General features: G+C 41.0%; 1 protein-coding gene across 1 annotated transcript in view; it reads left to right on the forward strand.

Annotated features, from left to right (window-relative positions):
* Window positions 1-22,163, forward strand: part of LOC145655647 (homeodomain-interacting protein kinase 1-like) — a 34,248-nt gene extending 12,085 nt beyond the window's left edge. Inside the window, exons 2-9 of the mRNA XM_081709141.1 lie at window positions 15,987-16,338; window positions 16,904-17,271; window positions 17,825-17,948; window positions 18,236-18,340; window positions 18,457-18,543; window positions 18,845-19,026; window positions 19,223-19,302; window positions 21,885-22,163. Of these exons, the coding sequence (XP_081565267.1) occupies window positions 15,987-16,338; window positions 16,904-17,271; window positions 17,825-17,948; window positions 18,236-18,340; window positions 18,457-18,543; window positions 18,845-19,026; window positions 19,223-19,302; window positions 21,885-22,090 (1,504 nt within the window). The 3' untranslated portion in view covers window positions 22,091-22,163. The remainder of the gene's footprint in view (window positions 1-15,986; window positions 16,339-16,903; window positions 17,272-17,824; window positions 17,949-18,235; window positions 18,341-18,456; window positions 18,544-18,844; window positions 19,027-19,222; window positions 19,303-21,884) is intronic.
* The last annotated feature ends 3,119 nt before the right edge of the window (window positions 22,164-25,282 follow it).

A 25,282-nucleotide genomic window follows, 5' to 3' on the forward strand; every position in this document is an offset into this window, starting at 1 on the left:
ATTCACAAAGTTGTTGAATGATGGGCCTGTTTTTGTAAATTGCTTCCTTAGGGTGAAACACATTTAATACCTTGAAGGTGAAGTAGTGTGTAATGCTATTTTCTGGTTTGTTCATTATTCTTGCACAGTTCAATTAATAGATGAAGACTACAACCTTTGTTTGAATTTTCAGTGTGTATTCAAGATGTTCATTTTCAAAATGTGACTTAATTTTATACTATCACTGTTCCGGGACATTAATGGATTCATTGAAATATATAAAAAGAGATCTTTATAGATCTCTACATATTATGGTGTTGCTCTGATTTTATATGCACTTGTTCATTCTGAATGAGAACAGATTGTAATGAAATTGTGGGCACTTGTAGCTCACCTTTAAGAGCAGATAGAGCTTTGTGCTGACACCACCAGTCTTTGGTTTGATTAACAGGGAGCGTGTTCACTCTGAGATGTGTTGCTCTGGATTATGGTATTTGCTTTAAAGGTATACTTATTTCTCTTCCTCCCTCAGGTTAGTCCTCCTCCTCTTCAGCCTTCAAAATAGATTCTCTCAGGAGTAAGGTTGAACTGCTGCAGCTGCCGCTGGCGCTATCCTCTAAATCTATCTCAGAGCGCAAAACTCAACTGCGCAGAGCAACAGAACGTTCCAGGGGTGGAGCTGAGGTCCACAAACCCCAGGCACTGGCCCCAGACATGGACAACGAGTCACAGTACTCAGGCTACTCCTACAAGTCCTCCCATTCCCGTAGCTCTCGCAAGCACAGGTGCGTATGCCATTTCCCGACATTCTTCCCTTTTGCCTAAATGTGGGCGGGCATTGATGTTTTGTCTAGAACATACAAATGTGAATGTACACTACTGCAAACACTGAGGGTACCACCGTATCGTTATTTAACGATTATCCATTTTATGTTGCTTTATGTACCAACTTGGAGTATACTGTGTATATAAATGTTTATATACATCTGTGTGCGCGTGCGTGTGTGGTGCTGTTTCAGGGATCGGAGAGACAGGCACCGCTCTAAGAGCAGGGACAGCAGAGGGGACAAATCGGTCACTATCCAGGCTCCTGGAGAGGCCCTGCTGGACACAGAGTCCACACGTGGAGATGATCGAGTCCGTGTTTTCACTTCATACCTCGTCCAGCCTGGAAAACCATTCCACTATAGCTTCAGACCATAAAAAGTCTATAGTGCTTCAAAATATGAATGATTGACTTTTTTTTTTTTTTTTTTTTTTACTGAAATGTTGGACTGGGCATCTCATGTCTCCTCATGCAGTGTCAGAAATTTTGCTCTAAAATCTCGCAGTACACATATACGCAACACGCGTATAAAAACAACCAATAGGAAACAGCCTGCCATAGCTCACATGCCAACTACAAATAACAGCGGTATAGCGAAATGAGCATGAAGTATGTGGGACACAAAAATATTTTGTGCAGTTGTGGCAGCAGATAGAATGCCTTTTTGATTTCACATTTGTTGTGACAAAAGCACAATATCTTAATGATCTAGCATGATAGTTTCCAGAAAATCTGTAGACCAATATTGAGAACAACTATCGATGGAGCACTGTGCCATGGAGTTTGGTCAAGGTTTCAGATGCATCGTCTTGTACAGTTTGAAATGCAAAACAATGTTTAAGACTGCTGGAATTGCACAGTGCAAAGGCAGGTTGGGGTGAGTACCAATGTTAGCTGGCATGCTTTTGTTGTAGACTTGATGGCCAATTCATTGTCTTTTTTCCAAGTCAAGCTTCCACACATTCACGCTTGACACTGTAACCTCATCAGCATGGTATGTTACTCTACAAGTCAAGTTTTCAGAACCAGGTGAATGACATCTCAAAACTATTCTTGAACGTCCTTTTTCAGATTTGAATTCCTTACTGAGAAGTTTGAAAGAACTTAGGAGTCATTGTTGAGTTACGAAAAAATGTGTCTGGAGTGTGAATGGCCATCATAACTTGCGTTTTTCATCGGAGCCTTGCTCACTAAAGCTGTTATTTTAACTAAGCCTACTCGCTAATTGAGTTACCTAGAGAGGCAAGCTTGTTAAGGTTTAATTCCCGAAGTTTGGGCCCTGCTGTCAGCTTGTATGTCAACACGTAGCCCCCAGGAGAGAGAGTTTCGCCTGGTTTGGGTTCCTACGTGACAGCAAGGATTGTATTTTGCACTCGAAAACTGGAATCAGATTGTGAGCTAAGAAAGGGGGAGAGAGACAAGTACTCATGCATGTGAGCACACAGCTAGACAACATGGAAAAAAGACACCCAACATGCAGCAGGAGTGGCTAAAGCCATACAGAAAACCAGGGTTTTGCCATCCTTTTACTCCAAATTAAAGTAAAAACATTGGAACGTAATAGTATGGATACACAAGAAAGTGTATTTCAAGAATATATTGGAAGGATTTGATAACAATATGAATTGTGTATTTTATAGTGCTTCAACTATTGCATATATGGAACAGAATAGGCATGAACAGGATTTTGCCATCCTATTATTCCAAATTCCTACAGTAAAAATGAGTTATACCATGAGTACATGAGAAAGTGTTTTTCATGAATATAGTGGAGTGTTCTGATAACAATTTGGTTTGTTTATTTCATAGAGCTTCAAATATTGCATTGATGGAACCATATAGACATTTAGGAGGAATTTGCCATACTTGCCATACGTCCTTCGCCATATGCATTCTTGCATTTTTCTCTTTGCTGTTTTCTGTTATAGTCATAAATTCTACATATATTTATTGAGAAAATCCTTTAAAGAGGCGCATGTCCATCATCACGTTTTATTTGTTTGGCTTTTTTTTTTGGTTTTACTATTGGAAACAAAATTACTTTTTTTGCATTTGATGTTGATATCATTATGGCAGGCTTTAGTGGAGGTACTGGTGTCTATATTAGATGATTAAATACACAGCACCAGCAGTTCTGAATCTTTGTGTTAAATAATCTATGCTGATTGTCACGATCAGTCCCTTCCATGTTCCGTGTTTTCCATGTCTTGTGTTTGGTTCCGTTCCACGGTTTCATTTTGTCCTCACACTGATTGCGTACACCTGTCCCTCGTTTCTAGTTCATGTATTTAAACCCTGCTGTGTGCCTTGGTCGTGGCTGCCTGTACACGGGCATCTCGTCGTTCCCGGAAGAAGCAGGCTCACGTTTATTTTGATAACGACGAGATCCCAGGTAAGCGTCTACCCGTCTTGACCAACGCTGCAGGGGGGAGCGGCCTGCAGCGCAAGACGTGAAACCACGGAAAGAGGGAGTCCAGGAGGGTGGCCAATCTTGACATTATTACACTCAGGAATTAAAAAAAATATATTGTAGCATCCCATGAAATGTGATCTTTCACACATAATGAGAGAGGTTGGCAAAGAACTAAAACTCAATTAAATATATCAACTTCCCCTTAAGCCTCTCATATACTCCACATTTAGGAGCAAGCCTACTCCTACACAATAAGCAGTGCGGTATATGAAAAGAGTAGGCGTATCAAATAAACAGAGCAACATGGTTAAGGTCCAGCCAGATATGTAAATGTTTGCCAGAACATCCAGTGTGTGTCTGCCGTTCGGTCAAAACTGGATCAGTCCAGAGGCCGCCCCGTCAGATCTCTTTTGAACAAAACAGTGGTCGAAATGCTGTTGAGAACAGTTTTACAGTTACAACAACAGAAAAAAGACTCAAATATATGCTGGATGGTTTATTCATTAAGGGAGAAAGCTGTCTCTCTTGTGGAGGATTTGCCACAGAGACCTGGGCATGTGGTATGGTCTCTGCACGGTGCCGTCATTACGCTCCAGACCCTCCACTAGAGGAGACAGAAACATCACAGTGGAAATAAAAACAATATAGTCCTGATGATTGGCATATGTGTAGTAGCTTGAGAGTGAAATGTGTGTGTGAGTGTGTGTGAAGGATTACTCCATATATCCCTTTATGTGCTCGACTGTTTCATAAACGGAAGCGAATCCAGGGAGAGAGAAGTCTGGAGGAACGTCCTGCCAGTCAAAGCTAGGCAGACATCTCCCTAGTTCTGGGTGGAGGGAGAGACAGAAAATAATATGACTAACAATTAAACCTGCTGACTTATCACTGCAGGTATAAGTACTTTCCTGGTGGTTTGGTTATGTTTTGGTACATAGCATAGTCAAACTGTTACAAAACAGAATGGACAAATTAACAGGTAGTTGTGTAATCCTGCTGTCTTTACCTGGTTTACTTGGCGTGTAGAAATATGGACAAAGCTCTTGATTGAGGATGTCTTGGACACTCTGTAGTGGAAATGCATGTGAAAATCTCATTAACATGCAGAATGCTATGTATGCACAAATGCTATGTATGCGTGAGTGGCTAAGCCAATGCATGAATTACATGTACAAAGAGTTGCATATTGCAAAGACTTTTGATACGACAAATTCTGTTCTGTCAAGAGTGAGGTGAGGGTTTATTTCTCAGAGATGAAGCTGGTTACATTGCTTATTTGCAGTGTGAGGTTTTACCAATGTGGTTTGGGCGAGGTCAAGTCTAGGGTCACAATACTGCTGCTGAAAGAAGTCTTTAGGCAGGGCATTTGGGGCATACGCCTCTGGGGGCAACTTCCAGAACTCTGAAGGGCATTTTTTAACACAGACCTGCAAACCAACGCACAAACACACAGAGTGAAGGAGATCTTATTTGAGTAGCTAAACACAGTGTTGCTTTTTATATTTCTATCTACACTATTTACACATTGTTCATTGCATGATAGAGCAAAAGGCTCCCAAACCAAGCAGCAAAAGGAGACCCAAGCCCCCAGACTTACAAACTGGCATTCACATACTACATGCTAAACTGTTTTGTAATAAATGAGTCTCATGTGCATATTTCTAAAAGGCTACTGACATACGTGTTTGGTTTCTGTACAATGTCAACAGGACATTTGTGTGGAAATCTCACTTGAGTGGTTGGACACTGGAGACCCTCTAGAATGGCGTCCATTTCTGTCGTTGCTCTGGCACACTTCAGAAGGTCAAAGTAGAGGACGTTTGGTTTGTCACTGAAACACGAGAGGATGCAGGAAACAAATGCAGCTTGACACATGAATATTAGCCAATTAAATAAACAATTTTTATTCAATTTTTTGAGTATGTGTATCAGGATTCAGTGCTGGAGAGTCACACCACTACCCAGCTAAGTGTTCTTTCTTCGAGGGTGAATTGGACTGGGGTAACCAATAAACTCTGCAGTGTTGTGACACTCCTAGACCTGAGTTTGGACCCCTTGGTTTAGAGACAATCATTAAACACAAGTGATTTGATTGGTTCCACTTGTTGCTGTGCAGTGCCAATCATGAAAATCTTAAAGCTAAAGTCTAACCCATCTTGTCTTGTTGATGTTTCATGTTTCCACATGATTTGCACCTGCACAGCTCCATTGTAACCCTAGTCCGACTCACTAAAGTCCATTCGAAAGAATACTGACGGTGTTCCTTACATACTGGGTGTGCTGTTTTGGTATTCCTGTGAAGATATAAATACTTATCCAGTATGTGAGGGACTTACACATTGACTCCAGCTCCACAAAACATCCCAGTGGAGTTCTGGGGCAACACGACATGACGAGAGTCTCCAAGCAGCCACGCTGTGTTAGAACCTCCGTTAGAAGGATATCTCACAAGCCATACATGGGTAAAAGACCTTCCGCTTGAGCCCACAATAATAATGATTTTTTTTCCCCCATGAAAGTGTAGTTGGAAATGTTTCTTACCCAGGGAGCGAATAAGAATATAGGTGACAATGGCAGCCACAAAAATAATACAGCAGATAATGTCTGCACATCTCCTGAACAAAAACAAGAAATATTATTACACATTGCATGATTTAAATTATGTATTAAAGTTATTTAGCTAAGTGAAATAACTTTATAGTCTTAGTCTAGATCTATGGCCTTAGTATAGTTCTTGTATAGCGTTAATAACAGACATTCTGTGATCCATGATGTGTAGAGCTTTAAATGGTTTTTTAAAGTCAGCTGATGTGGAGGAGTAAATCGGAGAAGCACTGAGAGATTGCCGGACTCGCCTCTTGTTAACTGGTCGCCTGAAAATGGGCTCATACGGAGGAGGTTCCCCTGAGAAGATAGAATTGAAGAATATATATATTCTATAAATTCTAAGTATATACCATTACATTAGAATGAATTTAAACCTTTGAAAAACATATATTCAGTCACGCGTGTCTGAACCTTTGACCGGTACGCTATATTTTGTCTAACACATTTTATATACAGTTGTCATGGAACGCTCCCCTTCACACTAGCCATGTGGTACGGCCCGCCGCGTGCAGTGGGAGTTCATAGTCTTGTTTGTAACCACGCCTGTGTAATTAACGCGCAACTGCACATGGTTTAGTCTTGTAACGTCTGTGTGTTTAAACCGCTGTGGGAGTGTGCATCTTAGTCGGTCAATGCCCATGTTCGTGTTCACATAGTTCGTTATCTGTATTCGTGTTTTATGTTCACTGTTTATGTTGCATATGAGCGCCGGTGTCTTTATCGTGTGTTAATACACGTCTGTCCGTCCTGCTCCTTGTCCAGCGACACTAGGGCCGTTACAACACTTTTCTTTTTTTTTTATGACACCTTCTGCACACATACGCTTTCGATCTGATACACAGTTACAGATCGTACACTATATAAATGTTTTTAATATAAGGTAGACCTACCAAGTACGTAAGAACATTTATTATTTTAACATGAAATGTACAAGCTAGTTTTGTACATTTTTTTTTTCTTTTTTAACCATTGTATTTGACGTATGGGTTCTCATAAAATCTTTGGCATATGGCTATATCTGGAAAAAACAACAACAACAAAACTCACCGCAATAATCTGGCATGCTGACTACAGTACACTCCCTTGCACTTTCGATAAGCGCCATCACACAGAGTCCGCAATGTGTAATGTTTCAGTAAAAAATAATCTTGCATTCGATAATCTATTCTTATGACGCATCATTCCAGGTTATTGACACATTGTGATGTTGGAAGTCACAGCACGTTCTCGTTCTTAGCTCATCAACAAAGGCAGCTTGGTCACGAGCACCTGCTTTCCATGCTATGGGATGCTCGCGCTCAATTTTCCATGTCCTGTATCGAATATTTAGGCCTATACGATTAAACTGTCCGTGGTTACTGTGCTTTTAACGTACAAAAAAAGCTACACAAATAATAAAATAATCTTTACATAATAATGTAACCTTAGGCTTATCGCCAAGATGTAACCTGTGAGGCTAAGTGACAACGTCTCCCGTCCCCTACCTAAACTACGTCTACACTGACTATGAGAATAGTAGTATAGTATAGTAGTTCAAGAGTATAGTAGTGATATGTGATAACAATTTGATTTGTTTATTTTAAAGACTTTCTAAAGTTGCATGTATATAACCAAACAGGCAATTTACATGAGTTTGCCATCCCAATACTTTAAATTTTTACAGTAAATATATTCAACATTATATTATGGGTACAAGGAAAAGTGATATGTAGTGAACCAAATAGATATTTAACAGGCTTTTGCCATCCTATTACTCCAAATTCCTACAGTAAAAATGACTGAAAGTCATTCATGAGTACAAGAGAAACTGTATTTCAAGAATTTAATGAAGTGATTTGATAACAATTTGATTTGTGCATTTCACTCAGCTTCATGTAGTGATATATAGTGAACTGAATAGACATTTCACAGGATATTGCCATCCTATTACTCTAAATTCCTACTGTAAAAATGACTGAAAGTCATACCACAGGTACATAAGATAGTGTATATCAAGAATTTAGTGGAGTGATCTGATAACAATTTGATTTGATTTATTTATAGAGCTTCAATTATTACATATATGGAACTGAATAGACATTCGACAGAATTTTGCTACTCCATTATTCCAAATTTCTGCAGTAAAAATGACTGAAAGTCATATCATGGGTACAGGAGGAAGTTTATTTCAAGTACGTAGTGGAGTGATTTTATAACAATTTGAATTGTGTATTTTATAGATCTTCGAGTAGTGATATATGTTGAACTGAACAGATGTTTAAGAGGATTTTGCCATCCTATTACTCAAGCTTCCTACAGTAAAACACTTGAAAGTCATACCATGGGTACATGAGAAAGTGGATTTCATGAATATTGTGGAGGGATCTGATAACAATTTGACTAGTTTGTTTTCTAGAGTTTCAAAAACTGATTATATAGTGGAACGAATACATGTTTATGAGGATTTTGCCATCCTTTCATCTGTGTGCGCGTGCGTGTGTGGTGCTGTTTCAGGGATCGGAGAGACAGGCACCGCTCTAAGAGCAGGGACAGCAGAGGGGACAAATCGGTCACTATCCAGGCTCCTGGAGAGGCCCTGCTGGACACAGAGTCCACACGTGGAGATGATCGAGTCCGTGTTTTCACTTCATACCTCGTCCAGCCTGGAAAACCATTCCACTATAGCTTCAGACCATAAAAAGTCTATAGTGCTTCAAAATATGAATGATTGACTTTTTTTTTTTTTTTTTTTTTACTGAAATGTTGGACTGGGCATCTCATGTCTCCTCATGCAGTGTCAGAAATTTTGCTCTAAAATCTCGCAGTACACATATACGCAACACGCGTATAAAAACAACCAATAGGAAACAGCCTGCCATAGCTCACATGCCAACTACAAATAACAGCGGTATAGCGAAATGAGCATGAAGTATGTGGGACACAAAAATATTTTGTGCAGTTGTGGCAGCAGATAGAATGCCTTTTTGATTTCACATTTGTTGTGACAAAAGCACAATATCTTAATGATCTAGCATGATAGTTTCCAGAAAATCTGTAGACCAATATTGAGAACAACTATCGATGGAGCACTGTGCCATGGAGTTTGGTCAAGGTTTCAGATGCATCGTCTTGTACAGTTTGAAATGCAAAACAATGTTTAAGACTGCTGGAATTGCACAGTGCAAAGGCAGGTTGGGGTGAGTACCAATGTTAGCTGGCATGCTTTTGTTGTAGACTTGATGGCCAATTCATTGTCTTTTTTCCAAGTCAAGCTTCCACACATTCACGCTTGACACTGTAACCTCATCAGCATGGTATGTTACTCTACAAGTCAAGTTTTCAGAACCAGGTGAATGACATCTCAAAACTATTCTTGAACGTCCTTTTTCAGATTTGAATTCCTTACTGAGAAGTTTGAAAGAACTTAGGAGTCATTGTTGAGTTACGAAAAAATGTGTCTGGAGTGTGAATGGCCATCATAACTTGCGTTTTTCATCGGAGCCTTGCTCACTAAAGCTGTTATTTTAACTAAGCCTACTCGCTAATTGAGTTACCTAGAGAGGCAAGCTTGTTAAGGTTTAATTCCCGAAGTTTGGGCCCTGCTGTCAGCTTGTATGTCAACACGTAGCCCCCAGGAGAGAGAGTTTCGCCTGGTTTGGGTTCCTACGTGACAGCAAGGATTGTATTTTGCACTCGAAAACTGGAATCAGATTGTGAGCTAAGAAAGGGGGAGAGAGACAAGTACTCATGCATGTGAGCACACAGCTAGACAACATGGAAAAAAGACACCCAACATGCAGCAGGAGTGGCTAAAGCCATACAGAAAACCAGGGTTTTGCCATCCTTTTACTCCAAATTAAAGTAAAAACATTGGAACGTAATAGTATGGATACACAAGAAAGTGTATTTCAAGAATATATTGGAAGGATTTGATAACAATATGAATTGTGTATTTTATAGTGCTTCAACTATTGCATATATGGAACAGAATAGGCATGAACAGGATTTTGCCATCCTATTATTCCAAATTCCTACAGTAAAAATGAGTTATACCATGAGTACATGAGAAAGTGTTTTTCATGAATATAGTGGAGTGTTCTGATAACAATTTGGTTTGTTTATTTCATAGAGCTTCAAATATTGCATTGATGGAACCATATAGACATTTAGGAGGAATTTGCCATACTTGCCATACGTCCTTCGCCATATGCATTCTTGCATTTTTCTCTTTGCTGTTTTCTGTTATAGTCATAAATTCTACATATATTTATTGAGAAAATCCTTTAAAGAGGCGCATGTCCATCATCACGTTTTATTTGTTTGGCTTTTTTTTTTGGTTTTACTATTGGAAACAAAATTACTTTTTTTGCATTTGATGTTGATATCATTATGGCAGGCTTTAGTGGAGGTACTGGTGTCTATATTAGATGATTAAATACACAGCACCAGCAGTTCTGAATCTTTGTGTTAAATAATCTATGCTGATTGTCACGATCAGTCCCTTCCATGTTCCGTGTTTTCCATGTCTTGTGTTTTGTTCCGTTCCACGGTTTCATTTTGTCCTCACACTGATTGCGTACACCTGTCCCTCGTTTCTAGTTCATGTATTTAAACCCTGCTGTGTGCCTTGGTCGTGGCTGCCTGTACACGGGCATCTCGTCGTTCCCGGAAGAAGCAGGCTCACGTTTATTTTGATAACGACGAGATCCCAGGTAAGCGTCTACCCGTCTTGACCAACGCTGCAGGGGGGAGCGGCCTGCAGCGCAAGACGTGAAACCACGGAAAGAGGGAGTCCAGGAGGGTGGCCAATCTTGACATTATTACACTCAGGAATTAAAAAAAATATATTGTAGCATCCCATGAAATGTGATCTTTCACACATAATGAGAGAGGTTGGCAAAGAACTAAAACTCAATTAAATATATCAACTTCCCCTTAAGCCTCTCATATACTCCACATTTAGGAGCAAGCCTACTCCTACACAATAAGCAGTGCGGTATATGAAAAGAGTAGGCGTATCAAATAAACAGAGCAACATGGTTAAGGTCCAGCCAGATATGTAAATGTTTGCCAGAACATCCAGTGTGTGTCTGCCGTTCGGTCAAAACTGGATCAGTCCAGAGGCCGCCCCGTCAGATCTCTTTTGAACAAAACAGTGGTCGAAATGCTGTTGAGAACAGTTTTACAGTTACAACAACAGAAAAAAGACTCAAATATATGCTGGATGGTTTATTCATTAAGGGAGAAAGCTGTCTCTCTTGTGGAGGATTTGCCACAGAGACCTGGGCATGTGGTATGGTCTCTGCACGGTGCCGTCATTACGCTCCAGACCCTCCACTAGAGGAGACAGAAACATCACAGTGGAAATAAAAACAATATAGTCCTGATGATTGGCATATGTGTAGTAGCTTGAGAGTGAAATGTGTGTGTGAAGGATTACTCCATATATCCCTTTATGTGCTCGACTGTTTCATTAACGGAAGCGAATCCAGGGAGAGAGAAGTCTGGAGGAACGTCCTGCCAGTCAAAGCTAGGCAGACATCTCCCTAGTTCTGGGTGGAGGGAGAGACAGAAAATAATATGACTAACAATTAAACCTGCTGACTTATCACTGCAGGTATAAGTACTTTCCTGGTGGTTTGGTTATGTTTTGGTACATAGCATAGTCAAACTGTTACAAAACAGAATGGACAAATTAACAGGTAGTTGTGTAATCCTGCTGTCTTTACCTGGTTTACTTGGCGTGTAGAAATATGGACAAAGCTCTTGATTGAGGATGTCTTGGACACTCTGTAGTGGAAATGCATGTGAAAATCTCATTAACATGCAGAATGCTATGTATGCACAAATGCTATGTATGCGTGAGTGGCTAAGCCAATGCATGAATTACATGTACAAAGAGTTGCATATTGCAAAGACTTTTGATACGACAAATTCTGTTCTGTCAAGAGTGAGGTGAGGGTTTATTTCTCAGAGATGAAGCTGGTTACATTGCTTATTTGCAGTGTGAGGTTTTACCAATGTGGTTTGGGCGAGGTCAAGTCTAGGGTCACAATACTGCTGCTGAAAGAAGTCTTTAGGCAGGGCATTTGGGGCATACGCCTCTGGGGGCAACTTCCAGAACTCTGAAGGGCATTTTTTAACACAGACCTGCAAACCAACGCACAAACACACAGAGTGAAGGAGATCTTATTTGAGTAGCTAAACACAGTGTTGCTTTTTATATTTCTATCTACACTATTTACACATTGTTCATTGCATGATAGAGCAAAAGGCTCCCAAACCAAGCAGCAAAAGGAGACCCAAGCCCCCAGACTTACAAACTGGCATTCACATACTACATGCTAAACTGTTTTGTAATAAATGAGTCTCATGTGCATATTTCTAAAAGGCTACTGACATACGTGTTTGGTTTCTGTACAATGTCAACAGGACATTTGTGTGGAAATCTCACTTGAGTGGTTGGACACTGGAGACCCTCTAGAATGGCGTCCATTTCTGTCGTTGCTCTGGCACACTTCAGAAGGTCAAAGTAGAGGACGTTTGGTTTGTCACTGAAACACGAGAGGATGCAGGAAACAAATGCAGCTTGACACATGAATATTAGCCAATTAAATAAACAATTTTTATTCAATTTTTTGAGTATGTGTATCAGGATTCAGTGCTGGAGAGTCACACCACTACCCAGCTAAGTGTTCTTTCTTCGAGGGTGAATTGGACTGGGGTAACCAATAAACTCTGCAGTGTTGTGACACTCCTAGACCTGAGTTTGGACCCCTTGGTTTAGAGACAATCATTAAACACAAGTGATTTGATTGGTTCCACTTGTTGCTGTGCAGTGCCAATCATGAAAATCTTAAAGCTAAAGTCTAACCCATCTTGTCTTGTTGATGTTTCATGTTTCCACATGATTTGCACCTGCACAGCTCCATTGTAACCCTAGTCCGACTCACTAAAGTCCATTCGAAAGAATACTGACGGTGTTCCTTACATACTGGGTGTGCTGTTTTGGTATTCCTGTGAAGATATAAATACTTATCCAGTATGTGAGGGACTTACACATTGACTCCAGCTCCACAAAACATCCCAGTGGAGTTCTGGGGCAACACGACATGACGAGAGTCTCCAAGCAGCCACGCTGTGTTAGAACCTCCGTTAGAAGGATATCTCACAAGCCATACATGGGTAAAAGACCTTCCGCTTGAGCCCACAATAATAATGATTTTTTTTCCCCCATGAAAGTGTAGTTGGAAATGTTTCTTACCCAGGGAGCGAATAAGAATATAGGTGACAATGGCAGCCACAAAAATAATACAGCAGATAATGTCTGCACATCTCCTGAACAAAAACAAGAAATATTATTACACATTGCATGATTTAAATTATGTATTAAAGTTATTTAGCTAAGTGAAATAACTTTATAGTCTTAGTCTAGATCTATGGCCTTAGTATAGTTCTTGTATAGCGTTAATAACAGACATTCTGTGATCCATGATGTGTAGAGCTTTAAATGGTTTTTTAAAGTCGGCTGATGTGGAGGAGTAAATCGGAGGTATGGTCTCTGCACGGTGCCGTCGTTACGCTCCAGATCCTCCACTAGAGGAGACAGAAACATCATAGTGGAAATAAAACCAATATAGTCCTCATGATTGGCATATGTGTAGTAGCTTGAGAGTGAAATGTGAGCTAATAATGTTTTTTATAATTCTATTCTCCCTGAAGTAAAGGGACGAGACCATACAAGCTTTCGACTGTGTGTGCCCAATGTCATTATGAACTGCTGGAATGAAGAGAGAGAGTGTGTGTGTGTGTGTGTGTGTGTGTGTGTGTGTGTGTGTGTGTGTGTGTGTGTGTGTGTGTGTGTGTGTGTGTGTGTGTGTGTGTGTGTGCAGCTTACAGAAGCAGAGGAAAAGGGTGTCCACACACATGCTGTACACACTAAAGAAGCCCTGCGCGATGAAATAAGCTCCCACAATCACCGTCTAAAAAAACAGCAGTAGTAGATATACATGCTGGGCCTTCAGTATTATGAGAGGAACTGCTGTCCAGAATAAATGTGTAAATCATGGTTATTTACAAACAAAGTGACTTTACAATCACTGTCAATAAGCATTTTGGAATCTAAAAAAGAAAGAACCATTTCTTCAGTGTACTGAATATGCTGATGTTTTGTTCTCACACAGACGCAAGTGTCAGCACTTGAGCTTTTCTGAGGTTACAATACGTACAATAACGGGCAACCAGTAATAATGCAGCAGCTGAAGCTGGAAATTGTCATATGGCAGCCTGATTCTCCCAGAGAAGAAGAAGAAAGCCAGCAGACCTTACAGGGAATGTAGAAAAACCCTCAGAGTTACCTATTAAAGTGTGTTGCCATGTGCCATCATGGTCAGAATGTGATGAAGTGTAGTATGGGTAATATACACATGACTTCACTCTATATTTCTCACCTACAAATCCGACCACTAGCACCTTGCAGGAAAACAGCAGCGTGTCTGTAACACAGTCCAACACCACCACCCTGTGGACAGAGGGACATGGTCAAGGACAACGTGCTAAATATGAGCTAGAACAACCAGACACAAAAATGACTGATCAAAATAGCTAATGTCAACAAATATGTATACAAATTAAAGTCATATTCATATGAATATGTAATGATAAATTCCAACATTTAATATTTTTGCCTTAAAAATGGAAATGGAAGTAATTTGTTCCACAACAGTAACATTACATCATTTATATACACACAAACCCAGATTGTGTTTTAGACTAAAATGTAATTCATGATAAGTAGAATCTTTACATTGCAACTCTCTTCTTTACCTTTAAACACATTGAAACAGCGTTTCAAAGCATTGTAATCGCGCTAAACACTGTTTCAGGGCAAGAGATTGTGTTTTAGACTAAAATGTAATGCATTATAAATGGAATATTTATATTGCTACTCTGTTCTTTACCTTTTAAACACATTGAAACAGCATTGTAATCGCCCAACAACACTGTTTCAGGGTAAGAGATTTTGTTTTAGACTAAAATGTAATGCATTATAAATGGTATCTTTACATTGCTACTCTGTTCTTTACCTTTTAAACACATTGAAACAGCATTGTAATCGCCCTAAACACTGTTTCAAGGCAAGAGTTTGTGTTTTAGACTAAAATGTAATGCATTATAAATGGAATCTTTACATTGCTACTCTGTTCTTTACCTTTTAAACATATTGAAACAGCATTGTAATCGCCCTAAACACTGTTTCAGGGCAAGAGATTGTGTTAAAGACTAAAATGTAATGCATTATAAATGGTATCTTTACATTGCTACTCTGTTCTTTACCTTTTAAATACATTGAAACATTTTTCATCAGCTTACACTAATGGTCTTTGTAATGATGAGCATTAATGATTAGAGGGGGTATCTCCCTCAATTATAGAGTGGATGAACTCTTGTTATGCAATTGATTAATTGACAGAGGTGCTGCAAGTTCAGGAGCCTCTCAGTTGGAAAGGTGTAGGAAATACTGCAGTCAGCAAGGTATCAGCAAGCACTTAGAGTGCCAGAGAGTCTAAGAATAGAAGCTGTTTTTTTCTTGGCCTTCTGTTTTTCAGTGTGGCAGCATCGCTGAAAGGTCAAGATGTTGTTTTAGCACACAGAACCACCTTTGAGTAACGCAAGACAAAGAACTTGTCTTTTCTGAGAAGCGTGTAAAGAGAAAGCAATCACTTGCTAAAGCCTGCCCAAAAAACAATGGCATCGATCAGGGCTCTGCTCTGCTTCAGAAAGAAATATTCAAAATTAAAACTAAAACAGCAGTAGATGTTTTAAAAAAAATCAAAGCTCTGTGATTTAGCTAATTTAGCTAATTGATGGTTATTATGGCACATCACATTCAGCCTCAAAGAACAAACAATCTCTCTCGTTCATTTGGTTAGTAGTCCTGTTTTCATCTTTCCATAATGGTATATTCTCTTGCCCTTCAGATTCCTTCAGTGGGATCTCCCACTCCAAGAAGGTTAAATTTGAGAATCCTGCACGGGGCGGGAGCCCTGGCCCTCGGATTCGGGCGGGGACACCCTGGCCCTCGGATCCGGGGTTCAATTCAATCGATGGCTTACCTGCCATGGTCTTTTCCCCCTCTGGAGCCTCGGACGAGGCTTCGTCGTCGTCTTCCTCCTCTTCCAGCTGGCAGGGCGGAGACGAGGCATTGACCTCGCGGCGTGCTGACGGCTATCAGAAGCGGGGCAGCCTCAAGAGGAAGAGAGAGGAGGCACACAGCAGCAACAGTGTACAGATCCTGGAGGAGCTCTCCTCCCCTGGGTTGTCCAAGCGTGTGGCCAGGGGCAGCGATTGCGAGTACCAACTGGTGCAGAACGAGATCCTCCGCTCCGTCTCCAACAGCTACGAGGTTTTGGAGTCCCTGGGCCGTGGAACCTTTGGCCAGGTCGCCAAGTGCTGGAAGCGGGGCACCAGTGAAGTAGTCGCAATCAAGATCCTGAAAAGTCATCCGTCCTATGCTCGACAGGGCCAGAACGAGGTGGGAAAGTTGTGCCTGCTTTAAATGAGCTATTGATATGGCCTAGAATCAGCTGTAGCCCTGATTCTGTTATTGTTTGTTTCAGTTTTACAACATATGTTCTGTTGGTGTCAGATGTGCTAACGCACACCGTGGAATTTGTATACAGCCAGGGTAGCACAGAAATACTTGTTTGGCACACTAGTTCTAATTTTCACTAGTTCAGTAGGAACTAGTTCGGATAACACACGGACAGCTTGAAGCTTACTCTAAAAAGAAGATTTAGCTTCAGTTGTGTAAGCCATGCCTGTTTGGATGTGCATTAAAAATGTTATTGTTATGAAAGAGCATTAATCTGCATTGTTTGAGTACCAAAAGCAAGTTCATGGGTTCATTTCCAAGGGACCACTTCCATAATTGCATCTCCCAAATCCTGTAGAAGTAAATGGTTGAAGGGAAGTACACAAAGTGCTTGATGCTATTGAAAATAAGTAGGCTATTTGTCAGCAGTATCAAACTTTGAAGCTGTGACCACGTAGCTTCGGCTTAACGCGTATTCTGTCTTCCCTCCTTTGCTCCTCCTCAGGTGAGCATCCTGAGCCGGCTGAGCAGGGAGAACGCCGACGAGTTCAACTTCGTGCGCGCGTACGAGTGCTTCCAGCACAAGAAGCACATATGCCTGGTGTTCGAGATGCTGGGGCAGAGCCTCTACGACTTCCTCAAGCGCAGCAAGTTCAGCCCACTGCTGCTGAAATGCATCCGGCCCGTGCTGCAGCAGGTCGCCAAAGCGCTCATGAAACTGAAGAGCCTGGGCTTGATCCACACCGACCTCAAGCCCGACAACATCATGCTGGTGGACCCCGTCAGGCAGCCGTACCGCGTCAAGGTCATCGACTTCGGCTCAGCTAGCCACTTCTCCAAGGGCCCCAGCTACCTGCAGTCCAGATACTACCGGTGAGGGACACGTGCTGAGGCGTGTTAGAAATAAGTATGCACTCGTTGCACTCTAGTGTGCTTGAGAGTAGAGCTGCATGTTGTGGACAGTTGTAATAACCCTGCTACACATTAAAAGCCTATGATGAGCATTACAGTTAACTGGAGCACGATTGATTTATAAGTGGTTTATTTTTATTGGGTCATGTGAGTGCTGTTATTTAGCAAAACACCTAATGAACCGTCTTCGGTGTCTGAGATTAGTTAGGATGCGCTGAACTGCAGGCTTTGGTAATATCAGTATTTAGCAAGTCTGTACAAAACCGCTATTACATTGTAGCTACACTGTTAATTAACAGTGTAATATACTGAGTAACGGGTGTTTAACTGCATTGGTACTCTGTATTTACTTAATGCAAAACAGAACATTATTGTAGTGTTGGTGCATTGTAGTGTTGGTTCCATGTTACACTAGAATAGTGGGTGTGTAATGTCTAGGAACACAAACACCCCCCCCACGGAATTATCAGCCGAGGCTGATTTCATGATGGCGATCTCTGTGTTTTTGGTCCAGATCGCCTGAGATCATCCTGGGTCTCCCATTCTGTGAGGCCATCGATATGTGGTCCCTGGGCTGTGTCATTGCTGAGCTGTTCCTGGGCTGGCCCCTGTATCCCGGAGCCTCCGAATATGATCAGGTAAGCACATGGTCCTTTGAGCTGTGCCTTAACGCCCGTACAGCATCAGTGGTGCAGACCTGTAGTGGTTTTGTGGCTGTAGTGATATGTGTGTGTGTGTGTGTGTGTGTGTGTGTGTGTGTTTGTGTGTGTGTAGTTTGACCTTTTAGCTGCTTTGTCGGCCCGCTCATTTTTAGGATTAATATAAATGAGTTTCTATGGCCTGTTTTTTTAGACATGCACTTTGAAAATGAAAGGATTAACTCAAAATAAAGTCATAATCCTTTTGCCGTATGGTGTCTCTGCAGATCCGTTACATCTCCGAGACGCAGGGCCTACCAGCAGAGTGCATGTTGAGCGCAGGGACCAAGACGCACTACTATTTCTACTGCTACCCCCTGTGGAGACTCAAGGTTTGCCTGTCTTCAAATGCCAAATGCCATGTGTTTTTTATAAGGGACGTAACTTAATGACTTCATGTAACTTAATGGTGGAGCTGAATGGTTTGTTTTTTCTTTCCTTTCTCCAGACACCTTCGGAGCATGAGGCGGAGCGTGGCATCAAGTCCAAAGAGACTCGGAAGTACATTTTAAACTGCCTTGACGACATGATGCAGGTTATTTGGGCTTTTGTGCGCGTAACTATACGCATTTCTTTTAGTGTTGCGATGTGAAATTGAAGAACGTGACAAAGGGCTCCCGCAGCTCACATTATAGAGCAGGTAGAACAAGGTGCTAGCTGAAAGGTCGAGCGTTTCTGCTGTCATAATGAGTAGCGCATGTAAGTCGCTCTGGAGAACGGCATCTGCGAAGGGCAGAGCAGTGCGTAGAAATTTGCTGCAGAACTTCGTTCGTATTGGGTGCATTGCCGCCCTCTGCTGGTGAATAATATGACTCACCCATGGGTCTCTCTCGCAGGTCAATATGACCAGTCTGAAAGGCACCGACGTCTTGGCGGAGAAGGCCGACCGGCGGGAGTTCATCGACCTACTAAAGAAGATGCTCACGCTAGACGCTCACAAAAGGATCACGCCAGTGAAGACCGTGAACCACCTGTTTCTGACCATGACCCACCTCCTCCACTTCCCTCAGAGTGCACAGTGAGTTGCTCCAGGCCTTCCAATCTACATGTCAGTGTTTCAAAAACATTTTAAGGAACACCGTGTTAATTTAGAAATCCAAATAGCATCAGAGTTTCTCTGCTAGTACTGTAACCCCCCCCCCACCTGTGTGTGTGTGTGTGTGTGTGTGTGTGTGTGTGTGTGTGTGTGTGTGTGTGTGTGTCTCTCGCTGCAGTGTGAAATCTTGCTTGCAGAACATGGAGATCTGCAAGCGGCAGTGCACAGGCTTCGACAGCAGCAAGACCCTGTTTGATGGTAAATCTGATGCCCACTTTGGTGCTTCTTTTAAATGTTACATTAGGGTTGGCTTTTTGTTTGTTTGTTATTCTTCAAGTAGATTTAAAACATCACCAAACTGGCCTCCGATTCCACCTATAAAAGAAGACAAAAATGGTTTCAAATGCAAGTGTTCTACCAAATCATGTTACTGCTCAAATGTGATCCACAAATGGTGAATCAGGTTGTTGCCTAGTATTCGAGTAGCCGATAAAGAGGCCCCTCTACCGTAGTTCAAAACGAAATTCCGTTGAATCCAAACTTCATTGTGTAATTGTTGATCATTGTAGCTGAGGTTTTTGTGTCTCTCGTTCTATAAGACCAACACTATGCTTTCTTCTATGGTTCTTGTATGTGTATTTGTGGAAAATTCAATTCTACTTGTGTTTTTGCAGTACACAGTACTTAAGCAGACCGAGAACTCTTCTTGGTTTTTCAAGGGTTGCGACTTGTGCAATATTCAGCACATTTAAATAAATGTTTCTTTCTTTTCCTAGACGTTTTCCAAACACTTGATTCTTTATGACATTATGAAAATTTCTTTCTTTCCTCGAGTACAAACTCGAGTCCATCATTCATTGGCTGATATGTTACTATCATACATGTATACATGCAGACTCAAGCAAGGAGTTTGTAATGGTGGTACAACTGTGTTCAGGTCATTTGATACTTTTTATTGATAAAGATGTTCTTTTCCAGACTCAGTAGGGTTTTGTTGTTTTGTTTTGTTTTTTGTACCTCTATGAACATTATTGAATAATATGCCTTATAAGGGAATCTCTAATTAAGAGAATCATGTGTTTACATTTGGAATAAATTACATTCTGATAATACCCTAGCACCTGAGTCATACACGTTTTCTTTAATGAAAGGGGTTCAAACCTCTCCTGTACACCAAAGCATCCCAAGCCAAGTCTTGGAGGATTTGTCTGTCAGTCATTAAAATATCAGTTCACAGAAAGATGGATGAAACATGTTTTACTTTGATGAACTTTTTACCTTGGAGTACTTTGTTTAGTGTGAGAAGCTGTAAATGTGTCCAGTCCTTAAAGCATTATTCTGATTTTTCTTGTCCCCTCCATCATTTTCATGCTCTCCTTGTAAGGGCTGTGAAGATGCTCAGCAGAAAATGAGCTGCTCAGCTGCAGAAGAGCACTTCAGCCTACATTTCAAGCCAATTCAAATTTGAACTCCTACACTGTCTTCTCACATCCATTTCTTTTTGAATGTCAGTTAGGACATCAAGATGAATTAAGCACACTAAGCCCAATACTAAGAGACTGGTAGAGTGGATGAGCCACAGAGCAGGACACAGCACTATTTTTGCTTCAGCCAGTGCTAACTTGATGCAGTCTTGCTGCTTGGGGATTTTGCAGGCTTTGACTTCTTGGGTGTGTGATGAGGATTTTGCTTAAATTAAACTCCTCATAAACACGTATGACCAACCTGTGCCTATGCTCTACCAGGACCTCATCGCGTACTTCTCTTTCAGTAACTCGGAGCCTGTGTTTTTTTGTTTTGCTATTTCTGACATGATTGGGCAACATTTTCCTTTTAATGTATATGTGGAATCCACAAAAATTATACCCACTTAAGTGTGCTTCAGCATAAATAAGCAGACACTGCAGTTTGGATTATTTCTAGGGAAACAGGAAAATATAGTATCTTTAATTCGCTGCATAACAGTTTACATTAATTATTAATCATTCGTATGTGTTGACAGTTGCAATAAACAGATTAAGAAAACATGCCGTGAAAATGCTGCCGTGTCCGTATTATAACAGAAATAATGCAGCTTCACTGAGCAGATCATCCATAAAACTTGCTCTATATGGATTTTATGAATAGTATGTTAATTTTGTTTAAAAAGACGATGAGGCCTAATGGGAAAGGCTAAAGTGTCAAGTCGGACTTGAATTCAACGACTCAGGTAACATTGGGCTCTCTAGCTAGGTTAGCTAACAGACAAGCTGTCTATTTGAGATGGTTAACTTAGCTAGTTCACACATTACTTATGCACATCTCTTGCGGCAACAGATTCTAATTTTCATGGCGATGGAGCACGTTAGTTAACTTGCAGATTAACTGCCAACTATTTGCTGTAGCTGCAATTAACGTTATTATCTAGCATTGGCTCGCTAACCGTCGGATTGCTCTAAAAGAGCTGTGACAGCTGCATGTCAGTCCTCGGTCGATGAACTGTCTTCATGTCTAAGCACGGATACCTGTCGATAATGGGATCATTTGGGGGAGAATGAAGTGTGAACTAGCTAGGATAATTAGCTACTATGGCTAGGTACCTGTCCGCCAACGATGTGGCAAATTTAAAATACTGCAGTTCTTTCGTATAAAGGGAAGCTTAAAATTGTGTGGCATGTGACCTTTTATCTTGGCTGCTGGCTAGCTATTGTAATTAAGTTGAATTTCAGCTTGGACACCTTTATAGTAATTGATGGTTATTATGACACATCATATTCAGCCTCAAAGAACAATCTCTCTCATTCGTTTGGTTAGTGGTCAGTTTTCATCTTTCGCTAAAGTTATATTCTCTTCCCCTTCAGTTTCTTCCAGTGGGATCTCCCTCTCCAAGAAGGTCAAATTTGAGAATCACGCGTCTGGCGGGAGCCCTGGCCCTCGGGTTCGGGCGGGGTCGCCCTGGCCCTCGGATTCAGGGTTCAACTTGTTCTATGGTTCACCTGGCCTGGTCTTTTCCACCTCTGTAGGCTGTGACTTGGGTAATATTCAACACATTTTTAAAAATGTTTGACAGTTGCAATCAACAGATTAAGAACACATTTTGCAGGTTAATTACTATAGTGGTTGTGTTTTTTAAAATCTACTTCTATTTTAGCTTTAATTTTGAATAAAGCCCATAACTAGATCTGCATGGCTTGCGGCTATTGTAATCAAGCTGAAATTGAGCAGAGCTAAATTATTTAAATAAAGCGCTTTCAGGGTGATGTGGAGGCAAAACAACATGGAAGATTGTGATTTACATCCGCTTGATTTTCTTGAGCCTTCTTTCTGCAAGATTAAGGGTGGGAAAATCAACAGAGAGTAAGTGATGAATTTAACTAGCTGGCATTAGATAAATCACAGAATTGTGGTTGTGTTTTTTAAAATCTACTTCTGTTTTAGTTTTAATTTTGAATAAAGCCCATAACTAGATCTGCATGGCTTGGGGCTGTTGTAATCAAGTTGAATTTCAGCTTGGACACCAGTATAGTAATTGAAGGTTATTATGGCACATCCCATTCAGCCTCGAAAAACAAACAGTCTCATTTATTTGATTCGTGTTCCTTTTTTCATCTTTCCCGAAAGGTATGGCATCGCAGCTCCAGGCATCCTCTTCCGCTTCAGTTACCTCTAGTGGGCTCGTCTGCTTCAAGAGGGTCAAATTCGAGCGTCATGCGTCTGGCGGGAGCCCTGGCCCTCGGGTTCGGGCGCGGTCGCCCTGGCCCTCGGATTCAGGGTTCAACTTGTTCTATGGTTCACCTGGCCTGGTCTTTTCCACCTCTGTAGGCTGTGAGTGGGTAATATTCAACACATTTTTAAAAAATGTTTGACAGTTGCAATCAACAGATTAAGAACACATTTTGCAGGTTAATTACTATAGCTAGCTACCTATCCACTAACGATGTGGCAAATATAAAATATTGCAGATTTTCCATATAAAGGGCAGGTTAAAATTTGTGACCTTGTATTTGATCTTGTCTACTGGCTAGCTAATAACACGTGCACTTGGACTTTCCACTTTTAGATGCTACACCTGCCTGTTATTATTACCTTACTGCCAAGTCATGAAGAATCCATAGAGTAGTAAATTGATATTCTGTGGGAATCTTCTCATACCTGTCGATACAGCACAGCTAGATTATTTAAATAAAGCGCTTTCAGGGTGATGTGGAGGCAAAACAACATGGATGATTGTGATTTACATCCGCTTGATTTTCTTGAGCCTTCTTTCTGCAAGATTAAGGGTGGGAAAATCAACAGAGAATAAGTTATGAAGTTAACTAGCTGGCATTAGATAAATCACAGAATTGTGGTTGTGTTTTTTAAAATCTACTTCTGTTTTAGTTTTAATTTTGAATAAAGCCCATAACTAGATCTGCATGGCTTGCGGCTATTGTAATCAAGTTGAATTTCAGCTTGGACACCAATATAGTAATTGAAGGTTATTATGGCACATCCCATTCAGCCTCGAAGAACAAACAGTCTCATTTATTTGATTCGTGTTCCTTTTTTCATCTTTCCCTAAAGGTATGGCATCGCAGCTCCAGGCATCCTCTTCCGCTTTCAATTAACTCTAGTTAATTACTTCAAGAAGATCAAATTCGAGCGTCATGCGTCTGGCGGGAGCCCTGGCCCTCGGATTCGGGTGGGGACACCCTGGCCCTCGGATTCGGGGTCCAATTCAACCTATGGCTCACCTGGCCTGGTCTTTTCCACCTCTGGAGGCTCTGAGATGTGCAATATTCAATACATTTAAATAAATGTTTCATTCACATTATGGAAATTTCTTATTTCCTGTAGTATCTTCAACGGTTCGGTTTTGCCAGCATGCTCTATGTACCTCTTTGAACATAATTGAATAATATGCCTTGCAAGGGACTATTTTAATTAAAAGAATTAAGATAATCATGTGTCATACACGTTTTCTTTAATAAACGGTTGGTGGTGCTGTGCCAGTTTCACTAATTACTTAAATCACTCAGGCCATAGTTCAGTTAATGCTGTGTCCGTATTTGTTCTGTTAGTACAAGGTTGAAGCTGCTGTAAATGATTTTGAAGTTATCAACTTCTGCTGTACCACTGAAGGAGTCCACCCCCTCCCTTTAGAGCATCTGTTTTTTTAATGGATATAAATCTGGAAAATTACAGACTTGACAGATTAAAAAGCTAACAACAAAAAAAATAATCAGAGATGACTTTTATAAGCTGTCACCTTAAAAAGGCACATTTAAAGAGTGGATCCAGTGCTCCAGCTTGCATGGAGCAGGCTGGAACATGTTCCTAATTAGGAACCACAACATGGCTGCTCAGGAAATCTGAATGCCAGACAGACAAAAACAAGGGCTTCAAACCTTTCCTGTAACACCAAAGCAACGCAAGCCAAGTCTTAGAGGATTTGTCTGTCAGTCATCAGCTATGGCTGTGTCACCTGACTGAGAAACACCTGGGTTACCTCTGACCCATGGGGTGGTAAATGGTCTACCAAAAACGACCTCAAATAGTGACAATTTGGTGGTGGCACTGGGCATCATTCTGATCTCACACAACACTGCTGGCAGTAGATTGAGGTAATAAAAGCAATATGGGCATCCGGTGATATGGAAGAGGATCGCCTTTTAAATAAAATGCAAGTAGCTCAGGTTGAACATAATGGTACCAAGAACCGGTTGGTGTAAGTATTGAATATTAATATGCATACATTGAATAATGTATGGTTTGGAGAACAATAGTGGAACCTGAACAAGTATTATTAAAAAATTAAATTGTGTATTGAGTGTTTTAAAGTGTGTATTGAGTTAACAGTCTTGAACTTAGGAAGACCTAGGAAGGACAAGATCTATCCATTTCTTTCCTGTTTTCCATCATGGCCTTTGTTTCAATGTATAATTCATTTTGTCAACAATGCCAGATGACTGAGGATGGTAAGGGATGTGAAACTTCCAGTCAATAGTTAGGTAGGTGCATAGTTTCTGAGTTACCATAGAAATGAAACAGGGTCCCTGATCTGAATCTATTACCCGAGGCGCACCGTACCTCGGTATTATCTCCTTGGCTAGGATTTTAACCACAGCGCGGGCATCTTCCTTAGAACAAGGAAACGCCTCAGTCCACTTGGAAAACCTGTCTAGAATCACTAGCAAATACTTCAACTGACCACAAGGTGGCAGGTGCGTTTTGTCTAGCTGTAGATACTGAGAGGGATCTGCTCTAGTAGAAAGTGCCA

Source organism: Electrophorus electricus, unplaced genomic scaffold (assembly GCF_041902795.1).
Source record: "Electrophorus electricus isolate QZ-2024a unplaced genomic scaffold, ASM4190279v1 Scaffold31, whole genome shotgun sequence".
NCBI classification, from domain to species: Eukaryota; Metazoa; Chordata; class Actinopteri; order Gymnotiformes; family Gymnotidae; genus Electrophorus; species Electrophorus electricus.